Source organism: Rhinatrema bivittatum, chromosome 4 (genome assembly GCF_901001135.1).
Source record: "Rhinatrema bivittatum chromosome 4, aRhiBiv1.1, whole genome shotgun sequence".
In the NCBI taxonomy this organism is placed as follows: domain Eukaryota; kingdom Metazoa; phylum Chordata; class Amphibia; order Gymnophiona; family Rhinatrematidae; genus Rhinatrema; species Rhinatrema bivittatum.
The window spans coordinates 445001412-445028660 of NC_042618.1; the positions used below are offsets into that span (position 1 = coordinate 445001412).

The window sequence follows — 27249 nt, forward strand, 5'->3', positions numbered from 1 at the left end:
CACCCAACAATAGATCTCTTTGCGTCACATCTGAATCACAAAGTGGACAAATTCTATTTTCTACACAAACAGAAAAACCAGCCAGCCAAGGACGCTTTTCCTTGCCCTTGGAACTTAGGCCTTCTATACGCATATCCTCCAATACCGCTCATAACCAAAACTCTAGTGAAGCTACAACAGGACAAGGGGACCATGATTCTCATAGCCCCGTATTGGCCTCGACAAGTATGGTTTCCCACACTTCTAGACCTCTCGATCAGGGATCCCATTCAACTAGAAGTAGCTCCCACTCTCATAACTCAGGATCAGGGTCGGTTGCGCCATCCCAACCTTCAATCCCTATCCCTGACAACATGGATGTTGAAAGCTTGATTTTACAACCACTCAATCTTTCAACTAATGTATCTCAAGTGCTTATAGCGTCACGTAAACCTTCCACACGAAAGAACTATTCTTCCAAATGGAAAAGATATACTTTGTGGTGCATGCAAAAGGGTATTGATCCTTTCACCTGCCCCACTACTTCTCTACTAGACTACTTATGCCATCTTTCAGAATCTGGTCTCCAGACTTCGTCTGTAAGAGTACATTTAAGTGCAATCTCAGCTTACCATAACAAGATGGGAGATGCACCAATATCCATACATCCTCTTATCAGTAGGTTTATGAGAGGTTTAACTCAGCTTAAACCACCAATTTGGCCACCAGTCACAGAATGGGACCTGAATCTGGTTTTAACAAGACTCATGCGTTCTCCTTTCGAACCCATGAATTCCTGTGATGTTAAATTTCTCACATGGAAGACTATCTTCCTCATAGCCATTACATCAGCTAGAAGGGTTAGTGAGTTACAAGCACTTGTCACGTACTCACCCTACACAAAATTCCTACATGACAGGGTAGTTCTCCATACACATCCAAAATTCCTTCCCAAGGTAGTTACGGAATTCCACTTGAACCAATCCATAGTTTTATCCACATTCTTTCCAAGGCCTCACTCTCACCAAGGAGAACGGGCCTTACATACCTTGGACTGTAAGCGTGCGCTAGCATTTTACTTAGACCACACTGCAGTCCACAGGAAATCCACTCAATTATTTGTATCTTATGATCCAAACAAACCGGGTAAAGCAGTGGGTAAACACACTCTATCCAACTGGTTAGCAGATTGCATACCGTTTTGCTATGAAAAAGTAGGCCTTCCTCTCCGAGGGCGAGTAAAGGCACATTCAGTAAGGGCAATGTCAACTTCAGTAGCACACTATCGTTCAGTGCCAATCCTTGACATATGTAAAGCAGCAACATGGAGTTCTCTTCACACCTTTGCAGCTCATTACTGTTTGGACAAACAGGGATGACAAGATTCAGCCTATGGACAATCTGTCTTAAAGAACTTGTTTCCAGTTTAATCCCAACTCCTTCTACATCCAACTTGCTGTGATCTTCGGCTGACTCATTTTCAACAACAATACTTCACTGTTGCTTCACTACAAAATGACTCGGCCTCTAGCTTGCTAATCACCCATATGTGAGGACTAGCATCCTGCTTGTCCTGGGATAAAGCAAAATTGCTTACCTTTAATAGGTGTTATCCCAGGACAGCAGGATGTAGTCCTCACAGAACCCACCCATCACCCCGCAGAGTTGGGTATGTTACCTTTTATTTTATTTTTGCTAAAGCTTATTGCTACATACGAGACTGAAGAGAGACCCCCTGTTTCAGAGAATATCATGGCATGCTCGGTGGGCTCAGAGTGCCAGTCAGAAGTTTCTAGAAACTTTGACAGAAAGTTTTTCCGCAATAGGGCTCAGTCAGTGACGTCACCCATATGTGAGGACCTCATCCTGCTGTCCCTGGGATAACACCTATTACAAGGTAAGCAATTTTGCTTTATGTAAGTTTTCATTCTCAAGAACATACAATTTCAGTTAACATTTTTTGGACCTATTCGTTATTATAAAATTAGTTTCTTGATTACATGTATCTGGATTCATTATTTTAAGCTGTCTTCATTCTGAGTTAAAAGATATGCAGTCTTCTAAGGCTGGGAGTAATTTAACAAGCTATACACCTTGAGGGAACATCCTAGCTAATCTGATTAACGTATTGAAAACACTAAAGATTTCTTAAGCTAGTTCACTCTGGGACCTCATCACTAAAAGCTGTCGTCAATAGGCTTGCTAAACCCAGAAAGGGAGCTTGCTGATTAGTGTCCAGTTTGCTGTCAATCTGGCAAGGAAGAAAGCATGTTAAATTGGGCATATGCATGCACACTAAAACTTGTGTGCATGTGAAATACTCATATCTGATGATATGCTTATTTGCTGTTATGTTCTGTAGAAGTACTACTTCCATCTCATCCTGCTATACCAGTCCAGCCATGACAAGTGGGATATTTCCCCCTATCAACAGATGGAGGCAGACAACACTGTTTTTCTGTGTAACATCACAGCCACTTCTTAAGAGGTAATGCAGCAGCAGGAATCAAGTATTTTCTGCATTCAGTAGATGATAGGTCTGGATGGTTTAGCAGCTTGACGATGGATCAGTGATCAGACTCCTGGGCCAGACCACTGATATTTTCTGCTAGTAGTGTGAGCCCCTGACCAACTCCCAGCCCCTCTGGGGGTGTTGGTTGAGTGCTACATGGGAGCCAAAAAAAAAGAGAAATCTGCCAATGAGGAGAAATCAAAGTTAAGCACTCTGTCAGATAAGTGCTTGGTCCCTCTCTGTTGCTGAGGGGTGTAAGCCTAGTCACTCTGTCCTAGATTTTGCTCATGATGGATGTGAGCCTCTCGGGTTAGGGGGCACGTTTCCAGGACCAAATGGCCCGGGGTAGTTCTCTCTAGAGGAGGACTCATGGTCTATCAACCAACTGGAAACAAGGGCTGTTCACCTGGCGCGTTTCGTTCCTCCCATTGATTCATGGGAGGGCCATTTGGGTTCTTTTGAACAGAGCCGCAGTAGTGGCATATGTGAATTAGCAGGGGGAAACCATGAGTCACGGGGTTTCAGAAGAAATGTCTCTTCTGTTCCCATGGGTTGAAAGGAATCTTCGGCTACTTTGGCCACCCAGGACAGTATTCAGGAAGACTTCCTCAGGTGAAATCTTATGGAACCCAGGGAATGGGAGTTGAACAAGGAGGCCTTTTGCCTCCTTGCCTCCTCGGATGGATTTGATGGTGTGAAAGCAGACCATTTCTTGCTGAAGAGAATAGGGATCACTAGAGGTCAATGCTCTAGTGCATCCATGGCCGGAGGGGGACTCCTATGTCTTTCCACCATGGGCACCTGTAGGCAGACAGCTACGATGGATAGAGTTGAAAAGCAGCCGAATCATTCTGTTGGTGCTGGACTGGCCATGCAGGCCTTGGTATGTGAATCTTTTCTGGTTCCAGGTGGACTAGCCTCTACGCCTCCTGATGGCACGGGGTCTCTTGACTCGGGCCCGTGGTCATGGAGGATCCGACTCTTCTGTCGTTTGGCCTGGCTTTTGAGCAGAGATGGCCCAGTAAGAAAGGGTATTCTTCAGCAGTAATTGTTTCACTGTTGAAATCTCGGAAATGATACACTTCCTTGGCTTGTATTAGAATATAACATTTATTCAAACATTTCTGTAAGTCCAGGTCAGTGTCTCCCTGGTGGGCTGATATTCTGTGTATTTTGGCTTTTCTTCAGGACAGTCTGGATAAAGGGCTGGCCCTGAACTTAAAGGTACAGGTGGTAATTATTTCTTGCTACTGGGGTTCCATATTGAGTGTTTCTATGGCAGTTTACCCAGATGTGTCCCTTTTATGAGGGGGGGGGTATAAAGGTTGCTGCCACCTTATCCGGCCCATCATTACCCCATGTGATCTTAATCTGATGCTGAGAGCTATTACAGAGGCCACCTTTGAGCCCTTAAGGCAAGAGTACCTTGAAGGATTTGTTGCTGAAGACTGCCTTTCTAGTTGCGGTGTGCTCCACACGACAGGTCTCAGAACTTCAAGCCTTTTCTTGCCAGATCCCTTTTTAGTGATTTCGGCAGAGGTAGGGTTCTTTTGAACAGTGTTGTCTTTTATACCGAAGGTGAATTCAGCCCTTCATATCAACCAATTGATTTCACTTCCGTTCTCTAGGGAAGAGCGAGGGCCTGAGTATCGGTGCCTCAGATGTCTCTTTCCAGAGGATTATCTTGCGGTACTTGGAAGTCACTATTGTATTCCGCAAGTCAGACAGGTTTGTCCTTTTTGGGGTTCATGTAAAGGAGACTTGACCAATAAGGCTACTCTAGCTTGCTAGATAAAACACAAGATTGAGTCAGCTTATTTGCTCAAGGGCTTATCACGGTAGACCGTTATTTGCGGAATATAAATATTTTTAATAAATACTTCCCACTTGTTAAGGGCAGGATGAGAAGGAAGAAGAAATTTCCTTAACTGTTAATTTCCTTTTCATTAGTCCTTGTACATCAATCCAAGACCCACCCGAGAAGCAGGACTGTAGTGTTCATTATGGTCCTCTTAGCTGTCTGGGGGTTTTGGACTTATTGCTTGTTAGAGTTGTTTCTTCTTGCTTTCTCTGTTATAGGTTGCAGGGAAATGTCTTCTCAGGTTATTGATTGAAATTTAAATTACATTATTGTTGGGGGTCTGATCTGAAGCTTGGTCAGAAGGACATTGGAATCCTGCTGTTAGCACCACCTCCTAAGTAGTGGCTGTGATGTCACACAGGAAAACAGTGTTGTCTACTTCCATCTGCTGGTAGGGAGAAAAAACCCACCCGTCATGGCTGGACTGGTGTAGCAGAACTAATGGAAAGGAAATTAACAGATAAAGAAATTTCTCCATTTTATTGAGGATGTTGGCCCTGGTTGATTTAGAGCTTGTTTGAAGCTTGGTATTAAATTGTAAAACAGGGCCTCTGAAACAACCCAACACAGGCTCTAGACTCCTGATCCCTCAGTCCCACTAGCAGACTTTACAGTTCATTGGAGCATACTGTATTTTTCAAGACCAGAGGAATGAGTCTTGGGCCGTAGGGTGATACAAGGGACCCTAGAGACAGTTATTGATGGGAGGGAAGATAAGGGATTGGGAGTTTTTCCTTGCTAAATAGCCCTTGTACTTTGGCCCAGTTAGCATGGAAGATTTAAAGATGCAGAGCACGCTCTCATTAAGACCTGTGCTCCCTTTGGCATGGTCCATTTAACATGGTTGTGCTCACCATCTCATTAGTTTACTATCTTGCTGATTTTATTGTGCACTAAAAATATTTTAGTGTGCCCATTAGTCATTTTGCCCCATATAGTCTTAGCTATAAATTATGTAAAAGCTGGCACTTCTGCAGAGAATGGAACAAGTCTCGAATTTCCAGGGAAGACAGACTTCATTGCTTTAACATTCTTCTGTTCCTTTTATAGATGAAGCAGGGGTTCCACTACAGGTAGTCCAGTAAGTGTTAGCAAAATACATTTAAGATACATGATTCCAAATAAATCAGAACATGTTCTTGTGAGAGCAATAATAGAACAGATAACAAGAATGCATGGTTAGTAAAACATAATGTTACATAACCTAATAGAAACACCAGTGTGAAGCAAATTAATAGAAAATTCACTTGAAGCGATTGGAAGTTTTTGGAGCCAGGATCTCTGTTTTGGGAGTTCATGCATCAGAGCAGTGGTTCTCAACTGGTGTGTCGCCACACTTCCCAATCCACTGCTGGCCCAGCTGCTCCCCCTTCCCCAGCGATATGCGACCCCCTTCTTCTGCCCAGGTTTGAAATGCTGATAGCCCAGGCGGAATGTGGCAAAAGAGCTGGAAGAAGCACTCAGCGGCACTAGCAGCATGGTCTCTTCTTCCTGCCCTTGCGGCCCGGAGGAGGAAGTGGTGTGCAGTGGCCACATGCACAGGTAGAAGAGACCATGCTAAGTTAAGTGCATGCAATATTGGAGAAGGAGCAGCGCAGTCTGGAGCAAAAAGAGGAGCAATGTCAGTCCCTGCGGCTGATAGGACTCCTTTCTCAAGACCGCAGTGGCTGGAAGAAGCGGAGACTGCTACTGCCACCAGGTTTTTTTTGGTGTGTAGAGGGGGGAGTGAGTGAGTGAGCATGTGTGTTTGAGATCCTATGGGCCAGGTTTTTCAACTTACGCACGGGCGTAGATTTGTGCGCGCAACCCGGCGCGCACAAATCTACGCCCGATTTTATAACATGCGCGCGTAGGGGAGCCCCGATGGCTTTCCCTGTTCCCTCCGAGGCCGCTCCGAAATTGGAGCGGCCTTGGAGGGAACTTTCCTTCCATCCGCCCCCTAGCCCTATCTAAACCCCCCCTGACCTTTGGTTGCGCACCCTGGCACGACGCTGTGCCGGAGGCCTCTGTCCCGCCCCCGGTCTGCCCACTCCCCGCCCATTTTTTTCAAGCCTCTGGACATAGCATGTCATCGGGCCTATGCAAAATAGGCTCGCTGCGCGCAGAAGCGGGTTTTCGGGGTTATGCGCATAATATACATGCATGTAACCCTTTGAAAATCCACCCGTGTGTGTGTGTGAGAGAGCATGTATGTGACTTTGTAGTTGAGTCTCTGCGTGTCTGTGACTGATGTCCTTTGTGTGTGTAACACAGCATGTATGTATAGGTGTGATTGAGAGCCTCTGTATGAGAGAGAGCATGTGTGTCTGCGAGATTGAGAGCCTGTGTGCAAGACAGTGCATGTGTGCGTGAGATTGAGAAGCCTGTTTGTGAGAGTATGTGTGATTGAGAGGAGAAAGTTGCAAGCAAAACCCTCCTCCCCTTCTTTACCCTCCTCCTAATTCACAACAATCTCAGGGCACCTGGTAGCGAACGTTCCCAGGTATGGACAGCAGAACATTTGTTATCCTTATTTTTAATTATTGGGTCTCTGTGTCTGCTGTTTTGAAATATTTTATTACTGTCTTTAATTATTGGATATTCCATTCATCAGCTTCTTTGAAACCTATTCTTTTTATTAGTATGGTTTAAATGCTATTGACTTTATATTTCATGATTAGTTTTATGACAACTGGTGATGTTTGTTTTACCCTTGTTGTACTGCGTACCAAGTCTCTGGCTTGTTGCGGTTTCCAGTTCAGTTTTCGTCTGAATGTTTCTATTTATGCTTTATAGTCTCTTTATTCTCACAGGACAAGCAAGATGGTAGTCCTCACTTAGGGGTGACATCATCAGGATGGAGCCAATCACGGAATACTTTTGTCAAAGTTTCTAGAACTTTGACTGGCACTTACTGGGCATGCCCAGTATGGCACTAACCCTGCAACCAGCAGGGGTCTCCCTTCAGTCTCTCTTTTTTTTTTTTTTCCGCACAGCTATAGCCATGCGGAGTTTTGGAGCTCTTCACAGTTCCTGACAGAAATTTTTCCTCAGGAAATTTCTTTTCAAAACTTGCAAAAGCTTATACCCCCTAGGGGTCTCCCTTCTCCGCCGTCGATTGCTGCATCCATACGGTAAGTTTGCCCTGTGTTTCGGTTGGTTCCCGGCGGGGACCATTCGGGCCCTTGTCGGCACCGTCTGTGACCGGCCTAAATTTTTCGACTGCCACGATGGCGACCGGCGGAGGACTATGTCAACCACGGACCCCCATTTGGTCTGTATATTGTGTCTCGGACAGTCGCACGACGTGGAGACATGTACCAAATGTGCCCAAATGACCCCGAAAGGCTGTCGGGTACGTTTGGAGAAGATGGCGCTTTTATTTCAGCGTCAGTCTCCACAGATGCTATCGACTCCATCTCCGGCGAAGCATCGTCCTCGCTCCTATGCCGATGAAGCCCAATCGGTGTTTCGATCTTCAATGTCTCTGTCATCGATACCGGAATCGGGGAAAGCTGACCACCGGGAAAAGCACCAGCACAAACATCAGAGACCGGGGCCTTCGACTTCCGGAGCACCGGTGGCGCCCTCATCGAGTGAGCCACCGAAAAAGACGACCCAAGCTGAGGAGCATGAATTGCCCTCAAAGGTGGGCGCGGCTGCCAAGAATCCACCAGGACCGGTGGATTCTTGGCAGCCGCGCTGCCTGCCATGCCTCCCACTCCAGACCTGGGACTCACCACCCCAGTGCTCCAAGAGGAATTGCACCGGATGTGCAAGAGGCAGTGGTCCAAGCTGTCCAAGGCCTTCCGAGACCACAGACCCCAGCTCCGGTGCCGGAACCGGCACTGCTGCCACCGATGCTACTTCCTCTTCTAGATAAGCTTGACTTGCTTATCGGTGCCCTGCCAGGGGCATCGAGGAAATCACCATCCCCATGGCTACATCAATGCCTATTCCACTCTCATCGGAAGAAGAGGAAGCGTCGAGGCCGTCGGGTGTGCCCGCACCGAGGCCACCGGCAAAGTCCCCATGCCATCGGTGCCACTTCGCCTGCCACCGATACTGGATCTCGATTTATCGATGCCAAGGCCAAGACTATCAATGCCGGCACTAATGCCTTCGATGCCAAGGCCCCCTCCGGCTGGAGGGATCCCATCTCTTCCATCAAGACTACTGATGGATGCAGGGGATCAATCATATGATCCAAGGACAGATGATACATCTGATTCCCAGGACTCTACCAAAGTTCCGTCGGAATTGTCACCTCCAGAGGAAAGACGCAAATCTCCGCCGGAAGACCTCTCCTTTATAAGCTTCATCAAGGAGATGGCGGAGTCTATTCCCTTCACACTGCAGATGGAAGAGGACTCCAGGCATAAAATGCTGGAGGTATTTCAGTTCCTGAATCCTCCAAAAGAAATTATGTCCTTCCCTGTCCATGAGATTCTACAGGATTTGATGCAGTGGAACTGGGAACATCCTGGGTTGGTTCCTCCCGTGAACCACAAGACGGATGCAATCTATCTTGTGCAGCCATTTCCAGGCTTCCAGAAGACGCAATTGGCACATCAGTCGGTAGTGGTGGAGTCTGCCCAGAAGAGGGCCAAGTGTCAGAAACCTCATTCCTCAGCACCACCTGGGAAGGAGCAGAAGTTTCTTGACGCATTCGGTTGCAGAGTGTTTCACGGAGCAATGCTCATTTCACGTATTGCGTCGTATCAAATATATATGACGCAGTACAATCGGAACCTGTTTAAACAACTGCAGGACTTTGAGTCCCTCCCAGAGCAGCTTCAAGACCAGCTGAACTCTATCATTAAGAAAGGCTTTGACACTGGTAAACATGAGGTCAGATCGGCATATGATGTCTCCGATACAGCCTCCTGGTTGTCAGCGGCCAGCATCAGCGCTCGCCATTGGGCATGGCTGAAGTCCTCGGATCTTCACCCGGAGGTTCAAGATCATCTGGCTGATCTCCCCTGCACAGGGGATAACCTCTTTGGTGAAAAAATCCAGGAGATGGTAGCCCAGCTGAAGGACCATAACGAAACACTCCATCAGCTCTCGGCCGCTCATGCGGAATTCTCAGCTCCCTCCAAGCACTCGTTTAGACAGGAAGCTAAACGAACAGCATACAAAGCCCGGAAATATTATCCGCCATTGGCTCGGGCTCATCCATCCCGCCCATTCCAAAAGTCTGTGCCACGCCAGCCACGGGCTCAGAAACCTCAACCTCCCGCCCAGCCTAGTCCTGCTGCGGGGTTTTGACTTCCAACTCAGGAGCGAAGATCGTCCCCCTCTGCCATTTCTGCCTGTTGGCGGCCAACTATACCACTTCACCACCAAGTGTCTAAACATCACCACAGACCGATGGGTACAGTTGGTCGTAGCTCAAGGCTACCATCTAAACTTCCTCTCTGTCCTGTCGGACAATCCACCTCAGCCTGGGTGGACCTCCTCCGACCACTATATTCTTCTGCAGAAGGAAGTAACTTCCCTTCTTCAAGCGAATGCCATAGAACTGGTTCTTTTTTTCACAGAAGGGGCTCGGGTTCTACTCCTGATACTTTTTAATTCCAAAAAAGACAAGAGGTATTCGCTCGATATTGGACCTTCGGGCTCTAAACAAACATCTTCGGAGAGAGAAGTTTCAGATGGTAACCTTGGGCCCTTACTTCCACTTCTCCAACAGGGGGGATTGGCTGTGCTCTCTGGACCTGAAAGACGTGTACATGCACATCGCAATTACCCCGTCTCACAGAAAGTACCTCTGCTTCCTTGTCGAAGACCAACATTTCCATTACAGAGTACTTCCCTTCGGTCTTGCATCGGCCCCTCGTGTCTTCACGAAATGCCTGGCAGTCGTAGCCACATACTTAAGAAGACTGGGCACTCACGTCTATTCTTACCTGGACGACTGGTTACTGAGAGCTCAGTCATCGGAAGGATTTCTTCACTCCCTCCATCTTACAGTGCAGCTACTACTATCATTGGGATTTCTAATCAATTATCAGAAATGTCACCTAGTTCAGTTTCAGTTCCTCGCCTTTATCGGAGCGGATCTCGACACGATCCAAGCAAGGGCTTTTCTTCCCAAGGACCGAGCTCACACGCTAGCGTCGCTGGCCCGTGCAATCCAGTCTCACCGAACCACGACGGCTCGTCATCTACTCATCTTGCTGGGGCATATGGCATCCTCTGTCCATGTTACCCCAATGGCTCATCTGGCCATGCGAGTAACGCAGTGGACATTAAAGTCCCAGTGGTCACAGACACATCATCCAATGGTCACAGGCACATCATCCAATGGATCCAGGAGTCCCACCTGCTTCAAGGTCTACCATTTCAAGCTCCAGAACCTCACATAATCTTAATGACCGACACTTCCACTCTAGGTTGGGGAGCGCATGTCAATCATCTGCAGACTTAGGGTACCTGGTCGGCAGAGGAGTCGCAACATCAAATCAATTTTCTGGAGCTCCGAGCGATCAGATATGCTCTCTCTGCGTTTCGGGATTGTTTGTCCAACAAGACAATCCTGATCCAAACGAACAACCAGGTAGCGATGTGGTATATCAGCAAGCAAGGAGGCACCAGGTCCTACCTTCTCTGTCAAGAGGTGGCACAAATTTGGGCTTTTGCTCTATCTCAGGCCATACTTCTGAGAGCGACCTATCTGGCAGGTGTGGACAATGTTCTAGCGGATAATCTCAGTCGAGAGTTTCAGCCCCAAGAGTGGTCTTTCAACCCTGTAGTGGCAAACTGGAGATTGCATCGTCTCACAATCACAAGGTGGACAACTTCTGCTCCCTACATCGCAGTCACCAAGTTCGGCCTCTGTATGCATTCGCCCTATTCTGGAAGAAGGGCCTCCTCTATGCCTACCCACCATTTCCTCTCATCAGCAAGACTTTTGTGAAGCTACGCACAGACAAGGCTTTGATTCTCATTGCCCCTTTCTGGCCGTGACAGGCATGGTTTCCCATCCTTTGGGATCTCTCTGCATCCGCAGATTCCTCTGAACACGGCTCCGTCCCTGATCTCTCAGAGGAACAGTCAGTTGCGCCACCCCAACCTTCAGGCCCTGCACTGACAGCTTGGATGTTGAAAGGTTGATTTTGCAACTGCTCAATCTGTCAGACTCTGTAGCCCAGGTTCTAGTAGCTTCATGAAAGCCGTCTACTAGAAGATCTTATTCTAAATGGAAAAGATTTTCGTTGTGGTTCACTTCAAAGGAGTTAGATCCTTTTACCTGCCCCACAAATCAGTTTTTAGACTAACTCTGGCATCTCTCGGAGTCGGGTTTACAAACCTCCTCCATCAGAGTGCATGTCAGTGATATAGAGACATCCCCTATGGAAGGCAGCTATCTCGACACAGCCCCTGGTGGTGCACTTTATGAAGGGCTTGCTTCACCTAAAGCCTCCTCTCCGCCCACTGGCCCAGTCTTGGGACCTTAATGTGATTTTTAGCGCAGCTCATGAAACCTCTGTTTGAGCCTCTGCATTCCTGCGAGTTGCGGCATATCTCTTGGAAGGTCCTTTTCCTTCTGGCGTTGACTCTGCTTGCAGGATCAGTGAGCTACAGGCGCTGGTTACGTGTATCCCCCTTACACAAAATTTCTTCATGATCGAGTGGTCCTTCGCACTCATCCTAAATTTCTACCAAAAGTGGTATCTGAGTTTAATTTAAATCAGTCCATAGTGCTGCCTACTTTCTTTCTAAAGCCCCACTCGCTTCCCGCTGAGCGGGCTCTCCATTCCTTGGACTGCAAACGTGCGCCTTTTACTTGGAACGCACTGCAGGCCATAGGAAATCTACCCAGCTCTTTGTTTCCTTTGATAAGCTTAAGCTGGGAATCCTGGTAGGAAAGCAGACCCTGTCCTCCTGGTTGGCGGATTATATTTCTTTCTGCTATCAAGAAGCAGGCCTTCCGCTCCAGGGACGCGTTAAGGCGCGTTCCATTCGAGTAGTGGCAAAATCGGTTGCACACCTTCGCTCTGTACCTCTTATTGATATCTGCAAAGCTGCAACCTGGAGTTCTCTCCATACCTTTGCAGCCCACTACTGCATAGACAAAGCTGGTGCACAAGATTCTATCTTTGGCCAGTCTGTTCTACGCAATCTATTCTCAGTGTAATATCCAACTTCCTTCTACACCCGCTAGGATATTTAGGATGCCCGTTATCCAAACAGTCACCCCTGTTGTGCCTGTTGCACGTCTTTGGGTGTTTTCGGTACATGTGCAGGCATCTTCAGCTTGTTGTTCACCCATATGTGAGGACTACCATCCTGCTTGCCTGTGAGAAAGCAGAGTTGCTTACCTGTAACAGGTGTTCTCACAGGCCAGCAGGATGTTAGTCCTCACGAAACCCACCCGCCACCCTGCAGAGTTGGGTACGCTTGCGATTTATTTTATTTTCACACGCTCTTTTTGCTATACATAAGACTGAAGGGAGACCCCTGCTGGATGCAGGGTTAGTGCCATGCTGGGCATGCCCAGTAGGTGCCAGTCAAAGTTCTAGAAACTTTGACAAAAGTATTCAGTGATTGGCTCCATCCTGATGATGTCACCCATATGTGAGGACTAACAGCCTGCTGTCCTGTGAGAACACCTGTTATAGGTAAGCAAATCTGCTTTCTTCATTAGTGAGGGTCTGCACATGTGACTGAGGTAAAGTATTCTGCTGTGTGGCTGCCTGGTTTATTCTGTTTTCCTAATAGGAGGAGTATTGGTATTTTAAGGCCTGGTGTAATGTTTTCAGTGTTGCCTTTTCTTAGGTAAGGTGGTTAACTGAATCCTGGAAGTTGGAGCTGTTCTGGTATGGGAAGTTGTATTATATGTAATTTTTGTTCAACAAGACTACTTATCTTTCCCTTGTCATTCTTAGCAATAAAAGTAATATTGGGCCTTTTTTAAATTTCCGCCGTGGATTGTAATGAGCAGCGTGTCACATGTGAACGTTGTCAGTCAGGTGTGTCACAATGGGAAAAAGGTTGAGAACCACTGCATCAGTATTCTGTCAACTTCACCTAACTAATCTTTCAAACATCTGTTTTTTGTAACATTTTTCTCTTAGAGCACAGAGGTAAAAGAAAAAGAACATCAAAAGAAAAAGCATGAGGAAGCAGAGGCTAAGCTCTCCATGCAGATCACAGCTTTGAATGAAAACCTGGCTACCCTGAAGAAAGAGTGGCAGAGCAGCCAGCGCAGGGTCAGTGAACTGGAGAAACAGATGGATGATTTACGAGGGGAGATTGCAGTATTGGAAGCAACTGTGCAAAATAATCAGGATGAGAGGAGAGCACTGTTAGAGAGGTAAACATGAAATGAATGTGACACATTTAAAGTTACATGGGTCCAGAGAAAATTGCACGCTGTATTTAACTGGTAGAGGGAGTTTTCTAGAGTAGGTTTCCAAGACTATTTTTGTCTCACCAGAGTGCAGCAGTGTTGAGGGGACAGAAAAGAGGTGGATAAGCCTTACAACCGAATGACAGAAGAAAGGGACTGCACTGTTTCAGATGTTCAAGTATAACTATGTAGTTTTCAATAAAAGGTATTGCAGCTCTGCATCCCAATAATAAGTAATTTTCAGTGTCCATTTGCGGTTTATATTAGGTGTCTTAAAAGTGAAGGAGACATTGAAAAGTTTCAAGCCAAAGGTGTGGAATTGCGAAGGAAGTTAGATGATACAACTGCGGCAATGCAGGAATTAGGAAGAGAGAACCAATCACTTCAGGTATATTATTGCACTACTGTTTTTATTATAATCTGTTATCTGTTTGTCTTCTGGAGTTTTTGGTGGTGTAGAATATGTTCAGAAGGAGTCATTTCATGTTCGTTGCAGCTTCAGCCTGCTTCCTGAAAGCTGGTTGGGCTAATAGGTGGAGCCATTCGTTTTTTTCCTGGTTGTCTGAACAGAATAAGAGTCCTGGCTTTCTTCAAGCTAGCAGAAAGGAAGAGAAGCTGTCTGGTTCGAGAACCCAGGAGAACATTTAATTCTCTGTACTCTGGTATTAGAATAGGATATAAAACCAGTGTAATGGTATTAATGTGTTTCTTGATTTTTGGAGCTAACAAACTCATCTTTGGCCTTGGGGAAACTAGCTAATGCTGCAAGAAGCACCTTGGGGCCGATGCAATAAAGTTTGCGGAAAGTGAGCGCTGACTTTTCAGCACCTGCTTTCTTAGTGCAAGCATGGCGCCCGCAAGGGGGGCGCCATGCAATATGCAAATTAGGGGGTCGCGCTAGGATCGCTTGCGCGACCTTAGCGCGTCTTTGCTAATGCGACCCCCGCGACGGCTGCACCGGCGTCGGTGCTCATAACTCGGCGGTCTGGTGAGGGGTTTTTTATTGAATAAGTACTGAAAAGCTGTTTTTTTCTGCTTTTCTGTACTTCGTGCGCTCAGCTATTAACGCCTGCTCCGGGCAGGCGTTAATAGCTGAGCGATAAATGTGCGACTGAGACGCACACTTATTTTTTTTTTAATGCGGAGTGAATGAGTAATAGCCTCATTCACATCCATTTGCATGTGATGAGCGCTAACTCATTCACTCCGCGTCAGACGCACATTAAATAGGCGCTAATCCCCCTATTGCATTAGGGGTGGACAGTGCGCTCGTGTGAGTGCACTGTATTGCATCGGCCCTCTTGAAAGTCTTAACTAGCCTTGAAGATGCTAATTTGGCCTGCATGGGGTGTACTTTTATACAGAGCACTATCTTTTATGCAATAGATTAGACCTTGTGACAGAATTCATTTCTTAGGTTCATCTGAGATCACTTACTAGAATCAACTGTTAATGCTGTGGGAGTCTGCTTCTTTTTGGCAAGATAGCATTTTGTCACCATGCATATCAAATGATGAGTGTTTCTGACTGTCATTAGCACTAAAATCTGTATAGAAATAAGAATGAGCAGCACTTGTTGGAACAGCTGGTTGGTTTTCTCTGTCTTGTGGTTATTGTGGCTGTCTCCTGATATTGTGCAGACTGAGAGATTGGTTGCTTTTATCTTGCACCTGAGCTTAATCCAATACAGTTTGATAATATAACTTAATCTCAGACTATATATTAAAGTGTGTGTGATAGATATCTATATAAATAAAAATGTTAAATAGTTTGGACAAAATCGCTAATCTCAGAAACCACTGAACAGATTGCTTTCAAATTTGGACACAACCTTCATTTCGCATACAGGACGGTTCTTCTGTACTTACATTACAGATATGTCACACCTGTGACAGGTAAAATAGGTTTAAAAATGTTTTTGAGAAAACAGCGACACCTGCTGGACGTAAGTGCCATCTCTTACACCTTACTTTTTTGAAGGAGTTAATAAACATGTAGATAAAGGTGAACTGGTAGATGTAGTATACTTGGATTTTCAGAAGGCGTTTGACAAAGTTCCTCATGAGGCTTCTAGGAAAAGTAAAAAGTCATGGGATAGGTGGTGATGTCCTTTTGTGGATTGCAAACTGGCTAAAAGACAGGAAAAAGAGAGTAGGATTAAATGGGCAATTTTCTCAGTGGAAGGGAGTGGGCAGTGGAGTGCCTCAGGGATCTGTATTGGGACCCTTACTTTTCAATATATTTATAAATGATCTGGAAAGAAATACGAGTGAGATAATCAAATTTGCAGATGACACAATTGTTCAGAGTAGTTAAATCACAAGCAGATTGTGATAAATTGCAGGAAGACCTTGTGAGACTGGAAAATTGGGCATCGAAATGGCAGATGAAATTTAATGTGGATAAGTGCAAGGTGATGCATATAGGGAAAAATAACCCATGCTATAATTACACATTGTTGGGTTCCGTATTAGGTGCTACAACCCAAAAAAGAGATCTAGGTGTCATAGTGGATAACACATTGAAATCGTCGGTACAGTGTGCTGCGGCAGTCAAAAAAGCAAGCAGAATGTTGGGAATTATTAGAAAGGGAATGGTGAATAAAACGGAAAATGTCATAATGCCTCTGTATCGCTCCATGGTGAGACCGCACCTTGAATACTGTGTACAATTCTGGTCGCCGCATCTAAAAAAAGATATAATTGCGATGGAGAAGGTACAGAGAAGGGCTACCAAAATGATAAGGGGAATGGAACAACTCCCCTATGAGGAAAGACTAAAGAGGTTAGGACTTTTCAGCTTGGAGAAGAGACGACTGAGGGGGGGATATGATAGAGGTGTATAAAATCATGAGAGGTCTAGAACGGGTAGATGTGAATCGGTTATTTACTCTTTTGGATAGTAGAAAGACTAGGGGGCACTCCATGAAGTTAGCATGGGGCACATTTAAAACTAATCGGAGAAAGTTCTTTTTTACTCAACGCACAATTAAACTCTGGAATTTGTTGCCAGAGGATGTGGTTAGTGCAGTTAGTATAGCTGTGTTTAAAAAAGGATTGGATAAGTTCTTGGAGGAGAAGTCCATTACCTGCTATTAAGTTCACTTAGAGAATAGCCACTGCCATTAGCAATGGTTACATGGAATAGACTTTTTTTGGGTACTTGCCAGGTTCTTATGGCCTGGATTGGCCACTGTTGGAAACAGGATGCTGGGCTTGATGGACCCTTGGTCTGACCCAGTATGGCATTTTCTTATGTTCTTACGCTAACACACGCTACACTAATCATTTCGCCAGTCCAGGTCCACGTTTCACTTCCATTTTAACACATTCGCGCACTTTTTTCACCGGAAGATAACTATTTGCTTTACAGGTAAAATACACCCACCCACCCTCCTCACACCCCCCACACACATGCCAAATTGATTTACTTCCCACAGCCTCCCAAAACACTCAAAACCACCCTCACACCCCCCACACTCATGCCAAATTTATTTACTTCCCAGGCCCTCACAACACACACAGAACCTGACAGAAGTCCGGGAGGCTCCAGCGGGGGGCCAGGACCGGTCCGGGACACATCTCCTGCACTACGGCCGTCGGCTGCCAGCACTCAACACGGCGCCGACGGCCCTTTCCCTTACTATGCCACTCGGGGACACCAATTGCGGCAGTAGCCCATGTGACATAGTAAGGGCGAGGACCCCTCTGTGCCATTTTCAGGACTGGCAGCCGGCGGACCTTTGCCCTTACTATGTCAGAGGACCTACCGCTGCCATTGCTCCACCCCACTGACATAGTAAGGGCAAAGGGCCGTCGGAACCCGTTTCAGTGCTCGCAGCCGATGGACCAACGCCAATACATCGCTCCCGGACCGCTCCTGAACGCCCGCTCCACCGACTGACATTTTTATCAGGTCTCGGGGGGGGTATGGAGGGTGGGGGATGGTAATGAATTTATTGCGAACATCTTGGGGAGGAGTCACGAGGGGGGGGCAGGTTTCATTCATTCAGCAACTCTGGGGGGGGGCAGGGGGGGGGCTACTGTTTTTCACAGGGCTGGGGGAGGGGGGGCAGGAGAGTGTGGGGTGGCTAGTTTAAGAGAACTTTTCTCATAGGGTTGTTTTTTGGGGGAAGGGAGAGGTTCACACACAAATACATACACTAAACTTGCACGATCTCGGAAACGCACCAAAATAGCCCTCCCCAGACCACAAAACAAATTTGGTTAGGCACTCCCCTATTAGGCTACATAATTATTAACCTATGTTAACCTATACTGCTATTTTTTCCTTCTCCCAGTTCTATTACCTTGTTTCATTGTAACTGCAACCCTTATGCACTGGTAAAGCTTTATCGTTCTATGCACCCCCTGTTCTAATGTAAACCGGCATGATGTGATCCGCTCATGAATGCCGGTATAGAAAAAACCTAAATAAATAACGCGCACAGACGCCCAGGGACAGACCACATGTAGCACCAACAATTTTAATTTCCCAGGTCTTGGGAGGGGGCAGGAGGGTGGGGGGTTATTTGATTTAAAGGGTTGGGATTGGAGGTTTTTTTTGGGGGGTGGGGGGGGGTCCTACAGAAATAGAAAGACCAAAGGTTTTCTGATCTGAAGGGTAGGCAGTAGGCGGGGGGAGGTGACTGAGGGGAGGGAGAATGAGGGGGGAGGTGAGTGTGAGGGGAGAGAGTTGGAGTGGGGACAGGGGAGGGAAGGGGGGGTGAGTGACCAAAGGGGAGGAGGAGGAGTGACTGAGGTAAATGAGCAAGGGGAAGGGGGAGGGAGGGTAAAGAACCTGACTCTGCCACTGCAACGCGTGGATGGGTACCGCTAGTGTATGTATATATAACCTATCACTGAATCTCTCCAAAAAACCCTGGACTTCTGGAACTCTTGCCAACTAGCCATCAACAACTTGCTCACGAGCCTCAATCTGATTCTAAATCAAAGCAAAACAGAATACCTACTCATCTCCCAAGACGGAACCCACACACATCCCAGTACCATCTTGTCTTCTCAATTAACAATGTCCACACAAGTCAGAAATCTAGGGGTTATCCTTGATAATCAAATGAATTACAGATCTCTCATAAATAATATCGTAAAGGATGGATTCTTCAAATTACAAGTTTTGAAAAGGTTGAGACCTCTCCTCCATTTCCAAGATTTCCGTTTAGTGCTGCAAGCTATCATTCTCACGAAAATAGATTATTGCAACTCGCTTCTACTAGGCCTCCCCGCTAACGCCATAAAACCCCTACAGATGCTGCAAAACGCAGCAGCAAGGATCTTAACCAAGTCCAATAAAAGAGACCACATATCACCTATTTTGAAAACCCTACACTGGCTACCCGTGAAATTCAGAATACTATTCAAAGTGCTCTCATTAACCCACAAGGCTCTACACAACTTGGCACCACTCGAGCTCAAAATCCCTCTCCGATTCCACACCTCCTCCAGACCAGTAAGACAAGCCTATAAAAACAACCTACATACACTACCGATGAAGTCAGCATTAAGCAAAAGAGCCTTCTCTACAGCGGGCCCCAAAATCTGGAACTCTCTCCCACCAGAACTCAGAGCAGTGCAATGCTCATCTACATTTAAAAAAAGACTCAAGACTTGGTTGTTCAACCAAGCTTTCCCATAACAGCTTCCTGTGGAACATCTCGGCCAATGATTACCCACCTGAGAGCTATTTAGATCATCTATAGAACTCACTTAATCTATGGCAGTCGAAGACATAACCTAGTCTTATAATTAGCAACTGTTTATTTAACTTAGGCCTCCCCTTATAATTAGCAACTGTTTATTTAACCTACATTAGGCACTGTATCTTTTACTTATACCTATATTAGGCAATGTATCTTTACTGGTTAACCCCATATTTACTTATCCAAGTTATATCGACCTGTTCTTTGTAAGACATTTACTTGTCAATGTTATTGTTCTGTTAAAATGTAAACCGAATTGATCAGTAATTCTGTTATTGGAAAGTCGGTATATAAAAATGCTAAATAAATAAATAAATATATATATATATATATCTAGAGAGAGAGAGATATCGATATATACACACACAACTATATATACACACAAGCGTGTGTGTAACTTTTGTTTATATACAGTATTTCAAGTTCAAATTATTTGATTGCATTTCTTAAGATTAAATCAAAGCAATATACATAATAGAAACAAGTTATGTTCAATAAAATCTGTAAACGTTTAAAAAGAAATCTTAAAAACAGCTAAAATGAACTGATAAAATGAACCACCACCCCCCTCCCAATCATAAAAGGCAGATACAAGTACAATAAAACCAGAAATGAACAGGCCAGAATTAAAACAAACAATAAATAAGTACTTATGTGAATGACCAAACCTGTGCAAGATGACAGTATATTGAAGTAAGGTCAGCTTAATAATAATAATATAAGAAGTAGTTATACAGGCCAGCTTTATTCTTATTAATTCAAAGGCTTTTAAAATTTAAGCATTGATTTAAAAATGTCTTAATTTGTGCAGATTAAACACACTCAGGCTCTGAACAGAAAATGGACTGAAGACAATGAAGTGCAGAATTGTATGGAGTGTGGTAAAGGCTTTTCCGTGACAGTGAGAAAGGTATGTGTAAGATATTTGAATACATACATTACACTTAAGTGCATTGCAAAGACTGGTAGAAAAAGTGAGGGGCTGGCTGGGGTTCATTTAGGGTTTATGGTATTACAACAGGAAGGGAATTAGGCAGCATAGTTGGCATTATGAGCCTAATTTGTTGTCAGTTTTTCTATAGCATAACACTTGATAAATTCATAATACCATATTTAATTTAAACATTTTATATCCTGTCATCTACAATTCATGGTGTGATATAACAAAAGATGCATAAAATTAAATAAAAAATCATAAAACATGAAATTAATTATAAATACCTATTAAAAAAAATAAGACAGTAAACAAAATAAACTGGCTACATCGCCACACATCAGACTTAAACACTAAAGTAACAAAAAATGACTGAATGTTCAATAGGTCAGCATAACACCGTTTGCATAGACATATTTTGGCATCCTCAAGGGATGGGACCTCAAGCAGATCCTTATTTGACTGAACTTCAAATCCAAGTTGAGTTGTAAATCCGTAAGACAGAACATATCCATGGCACAAAGGAAGCATTTAAGAATTTATAATTAACATTGACTTGCTGCAGGTCTGCAGACAGTCCACTATGAACTATAACAAATGGATTGTCTGCAGACCACCTACAAATCGGCGATGCCTTAATGAACGAAGAGCTGAAAAGATGCCAAGTTGACATTGTTACCTTCCAGGAAGCACAAGTTGTACCAACAGGTTTCCTTAGGAAAAAGAGCTACACCACCTTCTGGCAGGAAAAGATTCCTGAAGAACCTATAGAACGTGGCATGGTCTTTGCTATTAAAAACACATTGTTGGGGATGATTGAAGCACCCACAAGCAGATTAGAAAGAATCATGATGCTTTCCCTGTTGACTCTTGATGACCAATGACAAATAGCCCATTGACATAGACATGACAGAAATTGGGGCTGCAAGTATGTTTTTTGGGTGGGGGTTGGGTTTTTTTTTCAGTTGTACAGAACTGCTTTGAATCCATTTTTAGAATGTATGCTGAGAGATTGAAATTATCCTTTCACTTTAGAGCTACAGTGATGATGATAAAAAAAAAAAAAGTTGACTCTAGATTTAGTGGGAAAGGGGCCAAGTTGTAGATAATTGATTTAAAGGAAGTTGATTGAATCACATTTTGGTTTATTTCTCCTCTTTGCAGCATCACTGCAGACAGTGTGGAAATATCTTCTGTGCTGAGTGTTCATCAAAAAACGCCTTAACGCCTTCATCCAAGAAGCCTGTCCGAGTCTGCAATACGTGTTTTGTTGACTTGCAGGGTTAGGTTGTGATTCACAGAACATGTAGAAAGTACACAAAAGTTTGAATTTTTGTTGATGCACTTCATATGGCACTCAGACTACTGTTCTATTTGGGCAATGATTGTAATACTTGGCAAAATGAATATCTTTTGAAATGTTTTATTGATACAAAGTAAATTTATTGTGTTTTTTGTGAAACATGAACTTGCGACCACCTTCTCTGGATTAGCTTTTGTGTCTCTTTAGTGTGGGACTACCTGGCTAGCTGTAAATATGGCTGAGAAGTAACAATGTTTGGGTTTTTGTTTTGTTTTGTTTTTTTATAATTTGACTGTAATCAAGGAACTATGTGTAATACCTTATTTAAGCATCCATTTAATAGGTTGCAGAACATTGAGGAGATTTAATTTTTTTTAACAAACTATTTTGGCATAATTTTTCACATTTCGTTCGTTCATCCCTGACAATCTTTCCAAGCCTGCTGCTGCTTTGGAATTTTGTCGTACCTTGGCATGAGGGGCGCTAACGTAATGCAGGAGCATATCAAGAATCTTAAATGCATGTTTAATTGTTCTTCTAAGAAAGTGGGATAGCAGTCAAATACAGTATACTGATTTTATAGTTTTGGTGGGCTTGGGGAGTGGTGGTATATTTGGATGAAATATTTTGGGAGCGAAGTATTTCAGATTTTCAGATAGTGTCTATTTTTAAACAATTTTTTTGTATAGTTGTAACCATTGAACCTCTTTAAAAGTTTATTGCCAGCAAACTGCTGCCTCTGCCTCCTCTCTGCCCCATGTTTTGGGATGCACCTTCACCATCTTTCCTATTCCAGGTTTCTTATATGCAAAAAATTTTCTAAGATGCCACTTTTTATTCCTTTCCTTTGAGCTTTACCTCCGTCTCTTATTTTCTCTGTTATGACTTAGCTGTCTTGTAGAGGACTTTGGCCTACTATATACAACTGAGTTATTAAATATGACTCTTCCCTCCTGCCCTGGCCCATGATGCTGGCGTTCATCCTGGACTTCAGTAGCCCACCTGACCATAGCTCTTAGAGTACTCTTTGGTGATTTTGGTGATAATGCCTATTTTTACTTGCAAACAAAATTAATAGATTCTTACCAGATATGAAACAAGATAAAATGCAACCAGTCTCTTTGTTCCAGTTGTATATTTTCTGCCCTTTATCATTAGTGAAGGTCTAAGAAGTGATGCAGAGCAATTTTCCCTGTTCTCTGAGTAGTTCACAAAATGCAACTTCCACATTACACAGCGAATTTAATCTCTTGTGAGACTTGATTGGAGGCAACCAAAACCTGTTAGATTTATAGGATGCAGGTAATATATAGACTATATTGTTTAATTCTGTAACTTTAGTCATTAACTAGATGTTTCATATCTTAATCCATTTGGTTCACTTTTCTTTGTCCTGAGCTTTCGGCCCCACTGGCTATCATTTATGGCTGAAGCTGAGACACCACCTGCCTTAGTTTGCAGCTGCCAGGAAGTTAAGATGAAAATCTTTGTCAGAAGGGGGCAGCCGGCAGCATAATGATGAACTCTCCCTCCCTAGCTGCTAGTGCCTGTTGCCAATTGGGCTAAAGATTTCACACACCCTCCCCCCCCCACCCCAAAAAAAAACAAAACTTAGAATGGGAAGAGACCCCTTTTTAGCTGAAGAAACCAATTTATGTTTAATTGCCTTGGTAAAAATGTCTTTACTTTCTTCTTTTGGGAGACACTGCGAGAGAGGTATTTTTTCAATAGAAAATAACTTTTTCAGCAGAAGGGTGTATCCCAAATGCGCAGAATTTTCTGGAATTTTAAAATCATCTTATGGTACAATAAAGAGACTTAAGGTTGTACATTTTCTTGGGATATTAGTGCCGCTTGGCTCTTGCCTGTATTATTACAGGATAACAGCACAACATGCACCATAATGCTCTACTATTGAAACAACATTCTGCTGTGAACTAATCAGAGTATGCATAATAAAATATATTCAAAATTACTTTTAACATGTATTTAAGATATTTACCCTCAAATGCTTATACTATTGTTCACCTTAAAGCTGTGTTTCCCAGAAGCTGGCACTTTTACTTCAGCAGACATTTAGATCTGCTGTAACTTACTTTGTCATAGTTTGGCATTGTATGTCTGCTGCGAGTTATCGCTTAAATGACAATATATATATATATATACATACACTAACTTTGCTATCGCATGTTGCCAGAATGTAAGTGATTCCCCTTAATTCTGTAGCATGGCACACAAGGTCACGTTTCCGAAATCCAGAAAATAAAATTTTTAGTAGAAAACTTTGAGAAGTTAGACTTCTCTTTAAACTACTTCATTCAAAAATACAGGATTTCAACACTTCAAATTGGTTTTCATTTTCATGAATAATATTTGAGGAAAAGGTTTACAGTGTGGAGAATATCGGTTAAATTAAATCCTGGATGGAGCCCTAGGAGAGTAGGAGATTAAATTTGTTTCAGTTAAGCCATGTATTTTGCAGTGATTGATAATTTGTGTTGGTCAGGCAATACAGCTGTGATTATACCTGTATGTACAGGAACAACCAACATTTTCAATCACTTATCAATAGCAGTTAGTCCACTCGGTTGCTTGATGTATAGTGCGCACATTTTAAGGAAATTCATATGGTATAATTTATAGAAAGACAGGAATATAGTTTTAAGCAGTTAAATAGTGAATGTTATATCTTTTGTTTTAATTTCAATTTAATATATCCCAGTGCAGCAGACATGAGTGCACTAGACAACATCTTTTATAACGAAAAGACTGAGGCCTATATTTTCTAAAACACCACGGTGTTCTGAAGCGGGGGGCAGGCCTGCGAAAGCCGGCAGCAATTGCTGCCGGCTTTTGCACCCAATAGCGCCATCATAAAAGGTGGTGCTATTGGGCGCGAAATGGGCCGCGAAAAGGCTCCTTACCTTTTCGCTGTCCACGCCGTTTTCGCGGTATCCGCCCCCGACGACTCCTCTTCCGGGGCAGACGCCACCCCGACTCGGCCCCTTTTTAGCTATCGCACGCGAAAAGGGACTTTTTGCGTACGAAATGTCCCTTTTCGAGTGCGCCAGCTTTAAAAAAAAAAAAAAAAAAAATTTCCCAAGGAAAGTCCCTTAATATAGCATTTTGGTAGTTTCCAGATCTAATCTTGAAACTCCCGAATAAGTCTGACCTTCAGGATAGGTATGATTTTTTGAGATATATTTACATACAGTAGAGCTAGAAACAAGTTAATTTCAAATTTTTTGATATTCTGAAAGCCAATGCTTTTTGATGTGGTAATATTGGTATATTATTATTGAAATATTAACCCCTTCCTCTATAAACTATATTCATACAGTACATCGTAGGATGGCAAGTTAGTACATGAGTACACTTTTTGATATTAGAAAGTAATAACTAGTGCGTTTATTTTGCACAAGTCCACTGCCCTTTTTTTCACAAAAATATTGTCATATGTGCTTGGTTTCATTGATAGTGCAGTGTAGTTTATGGCCTAGTTTCAGAAGTTCTCCACTCTACCTCTGAGGCCATTGTGCTTTGTGTTTTGAGGCTGTCATTCAAAGCAATCCTTTTGTTGATTTATATGACATGAATATAGGTGAAACAGCTTTTGTTAGGTTTTGCTTTTACAAAACGTATTTGAAGCACCATCCAGGAAGTGACCACATTCTCATGTTGGGATGTTTGTGACAACATTGGTGCCTGTGCTGTTAGTGCGTCTATCTGTTTGGAGGTGTAAAGCTCCTGCAAGAAGCACTGAGGCAGAGTACATTGGTGTACTATGTCAGAAAGCCCTTCCTTTTGATGCCAAATGTTCAAGAAGTTTTAACTCATTCAATGGGCGTATTACAAACTGTAGATAAAAAGCTCTTGTATAAAATGAGTCCAAACAATTTGTTAGTCTGAGTTATTGTTTTGTAAAGAAAATTACATTCAACAAAGTATAAAATATTTTTGTTTAAACTACCTCTCAATGTGAAATTCATTTGGGTTTGCTCCAGCTGAACAGGGTTTCCGCAAAGTAGTGTTAAGAATTGTAGTGCCAAATTGATAGCATCTCAGCCCCACTCCCGTTTTCTGTACTAAACAGTCTGGGGCCCTGTTCACAAAACTGGAGAGACCACATTAAATCTGGCCTTTTTTGTCTGGTTATTTTTCTTTTTTTTTTAAATGTGCAATTAGTGTTAACATGAATCTCTACTTTTGAGCCTGTAAATGTAGTCACAGCTGTTTGCTGTGAGACAGTAGTACATCCCGGACTTTTACAGCTGTGCATCAGCTGGTTAATATGCAACCATATAGTATAATTCAGTTTACAGTGCTATTAAGTTAGCATTTTTAAGAATAAAATACATGAGACTAATGAATGGTATTCAACAATAGACTTGTGCCACATTTAAAAAGACATTCTTGCCTCTTGTCTGCATCTTGAAGATCAATTTAATGTTGCAGGTGTGAATATTGTGCATAAAACTTACTAGATTCATGTATAATTCTGAATTGTATAAAAGAATAGGAAAATATTAAGTTCTTATGCACTAAATAGGATGAATTGAAGTTAATCTTACAATGCGGTTTTATGTACATGACACTATACACTTCTTTAAACTGGATCATATGTTTGCAGAACTTGTAGATAAGTTTTTGCATGAATACTTTTCTTCAGTTTCTTTAATTTGTTACAAGTCCTACTTTCAGTGTTTACTATTTGTGATCATGTAGTTGTGCCTTATGTGGTGAAAGAGTTTAGTGCAGTATGCACTGTTGTGTCTAAACTCTACATCTGGAAGGTGTTTGATTGTAGATGGAAAGTGAGGTCATGCATCACCTGGTTTTGTATGAAAAACAATGGAAGACTGCTTGTTGAGATGTTACCTTTCTTTTCTAATCTGTACAATGAATAACAAATTAAAAAAAAAATCTTTCTAAATTGGTGTGGTGTGTGGTCCATAATTGACTGGGTGTCGGGATATGTTCCAAGGATGAATAAACTCAGAGGTTGAGGAAATTTTTAGTGCAACACAGCTTAGTTCAGGAGAGGCGTCACATATTTTGACTTTCTCTGGAATTTCTCTGCATTCAATAGAACTTAATTTGAGCTACTTATTGTAGATCTGTTCCCAACTCTCAAACCACTACTTTTGTAAGAATTTATGATAGAATTCTTTGAGGGGAAAAGAAATGGTCTAGGTTAATATGGGTATACCTTGGTTCACTTATTTCCATTAGATCTTCCTTTTATGTTCCAATAATATGAGGAATTGTAGAATGGTCATGAAATTTACTCTCTACACACATGCATTCAATTCTTCTGTCATAATATTGGGAGCAACTATGTATTCATGCTCCAGTGCCCCACCATAAGTTACAAAAGCTGCAAACATTGTTCATGATCACTGTTTTAAGCTCACTCTTATTTTAATTAAATCTCAGACCCTGCCTCCTTGTCATAATTAAAAAATCAGTTTTCTATTTGTAAAATTAATAAAATGAATCATTCTTTACAAATAGCGAAATCTTTTCTGGAGAAGAAAAAGTTTTATCGGGGAAGAATCATTGCTGCTAAAGTACACTTAGCATGTAATGACTGGAAGATATACA

The 27249-nt window shown here is 43.2% G+C and overlaps 1 protein-coding gene across 1 annotated transcript in view; it reads left to right on the top strand.

The window, feature by feature from the left end:
- EEA1 (early endosome antigen 1) overlaps positions 1-26582 on the top strand; it is a 372360-nt gene extending 345778 nt beyond the window's left edge. The window contains 4 exon segments of the mRNA XM_029601632.1: positions 13415-13653; positions 13957-14077; positions 20220-20318; positions 21507-26582. Of these exon segments, the coding sequence (XP_029457492.1) occupies positions 13415-13653; positions 13957-14077; positions 20220-20318; positions 21507-21629 (582 nt within the window). The 3' untranslated portion in view covers positions 21630-26582.
- Positions 26583-27249: the final 667 nt, after the last annotated feature.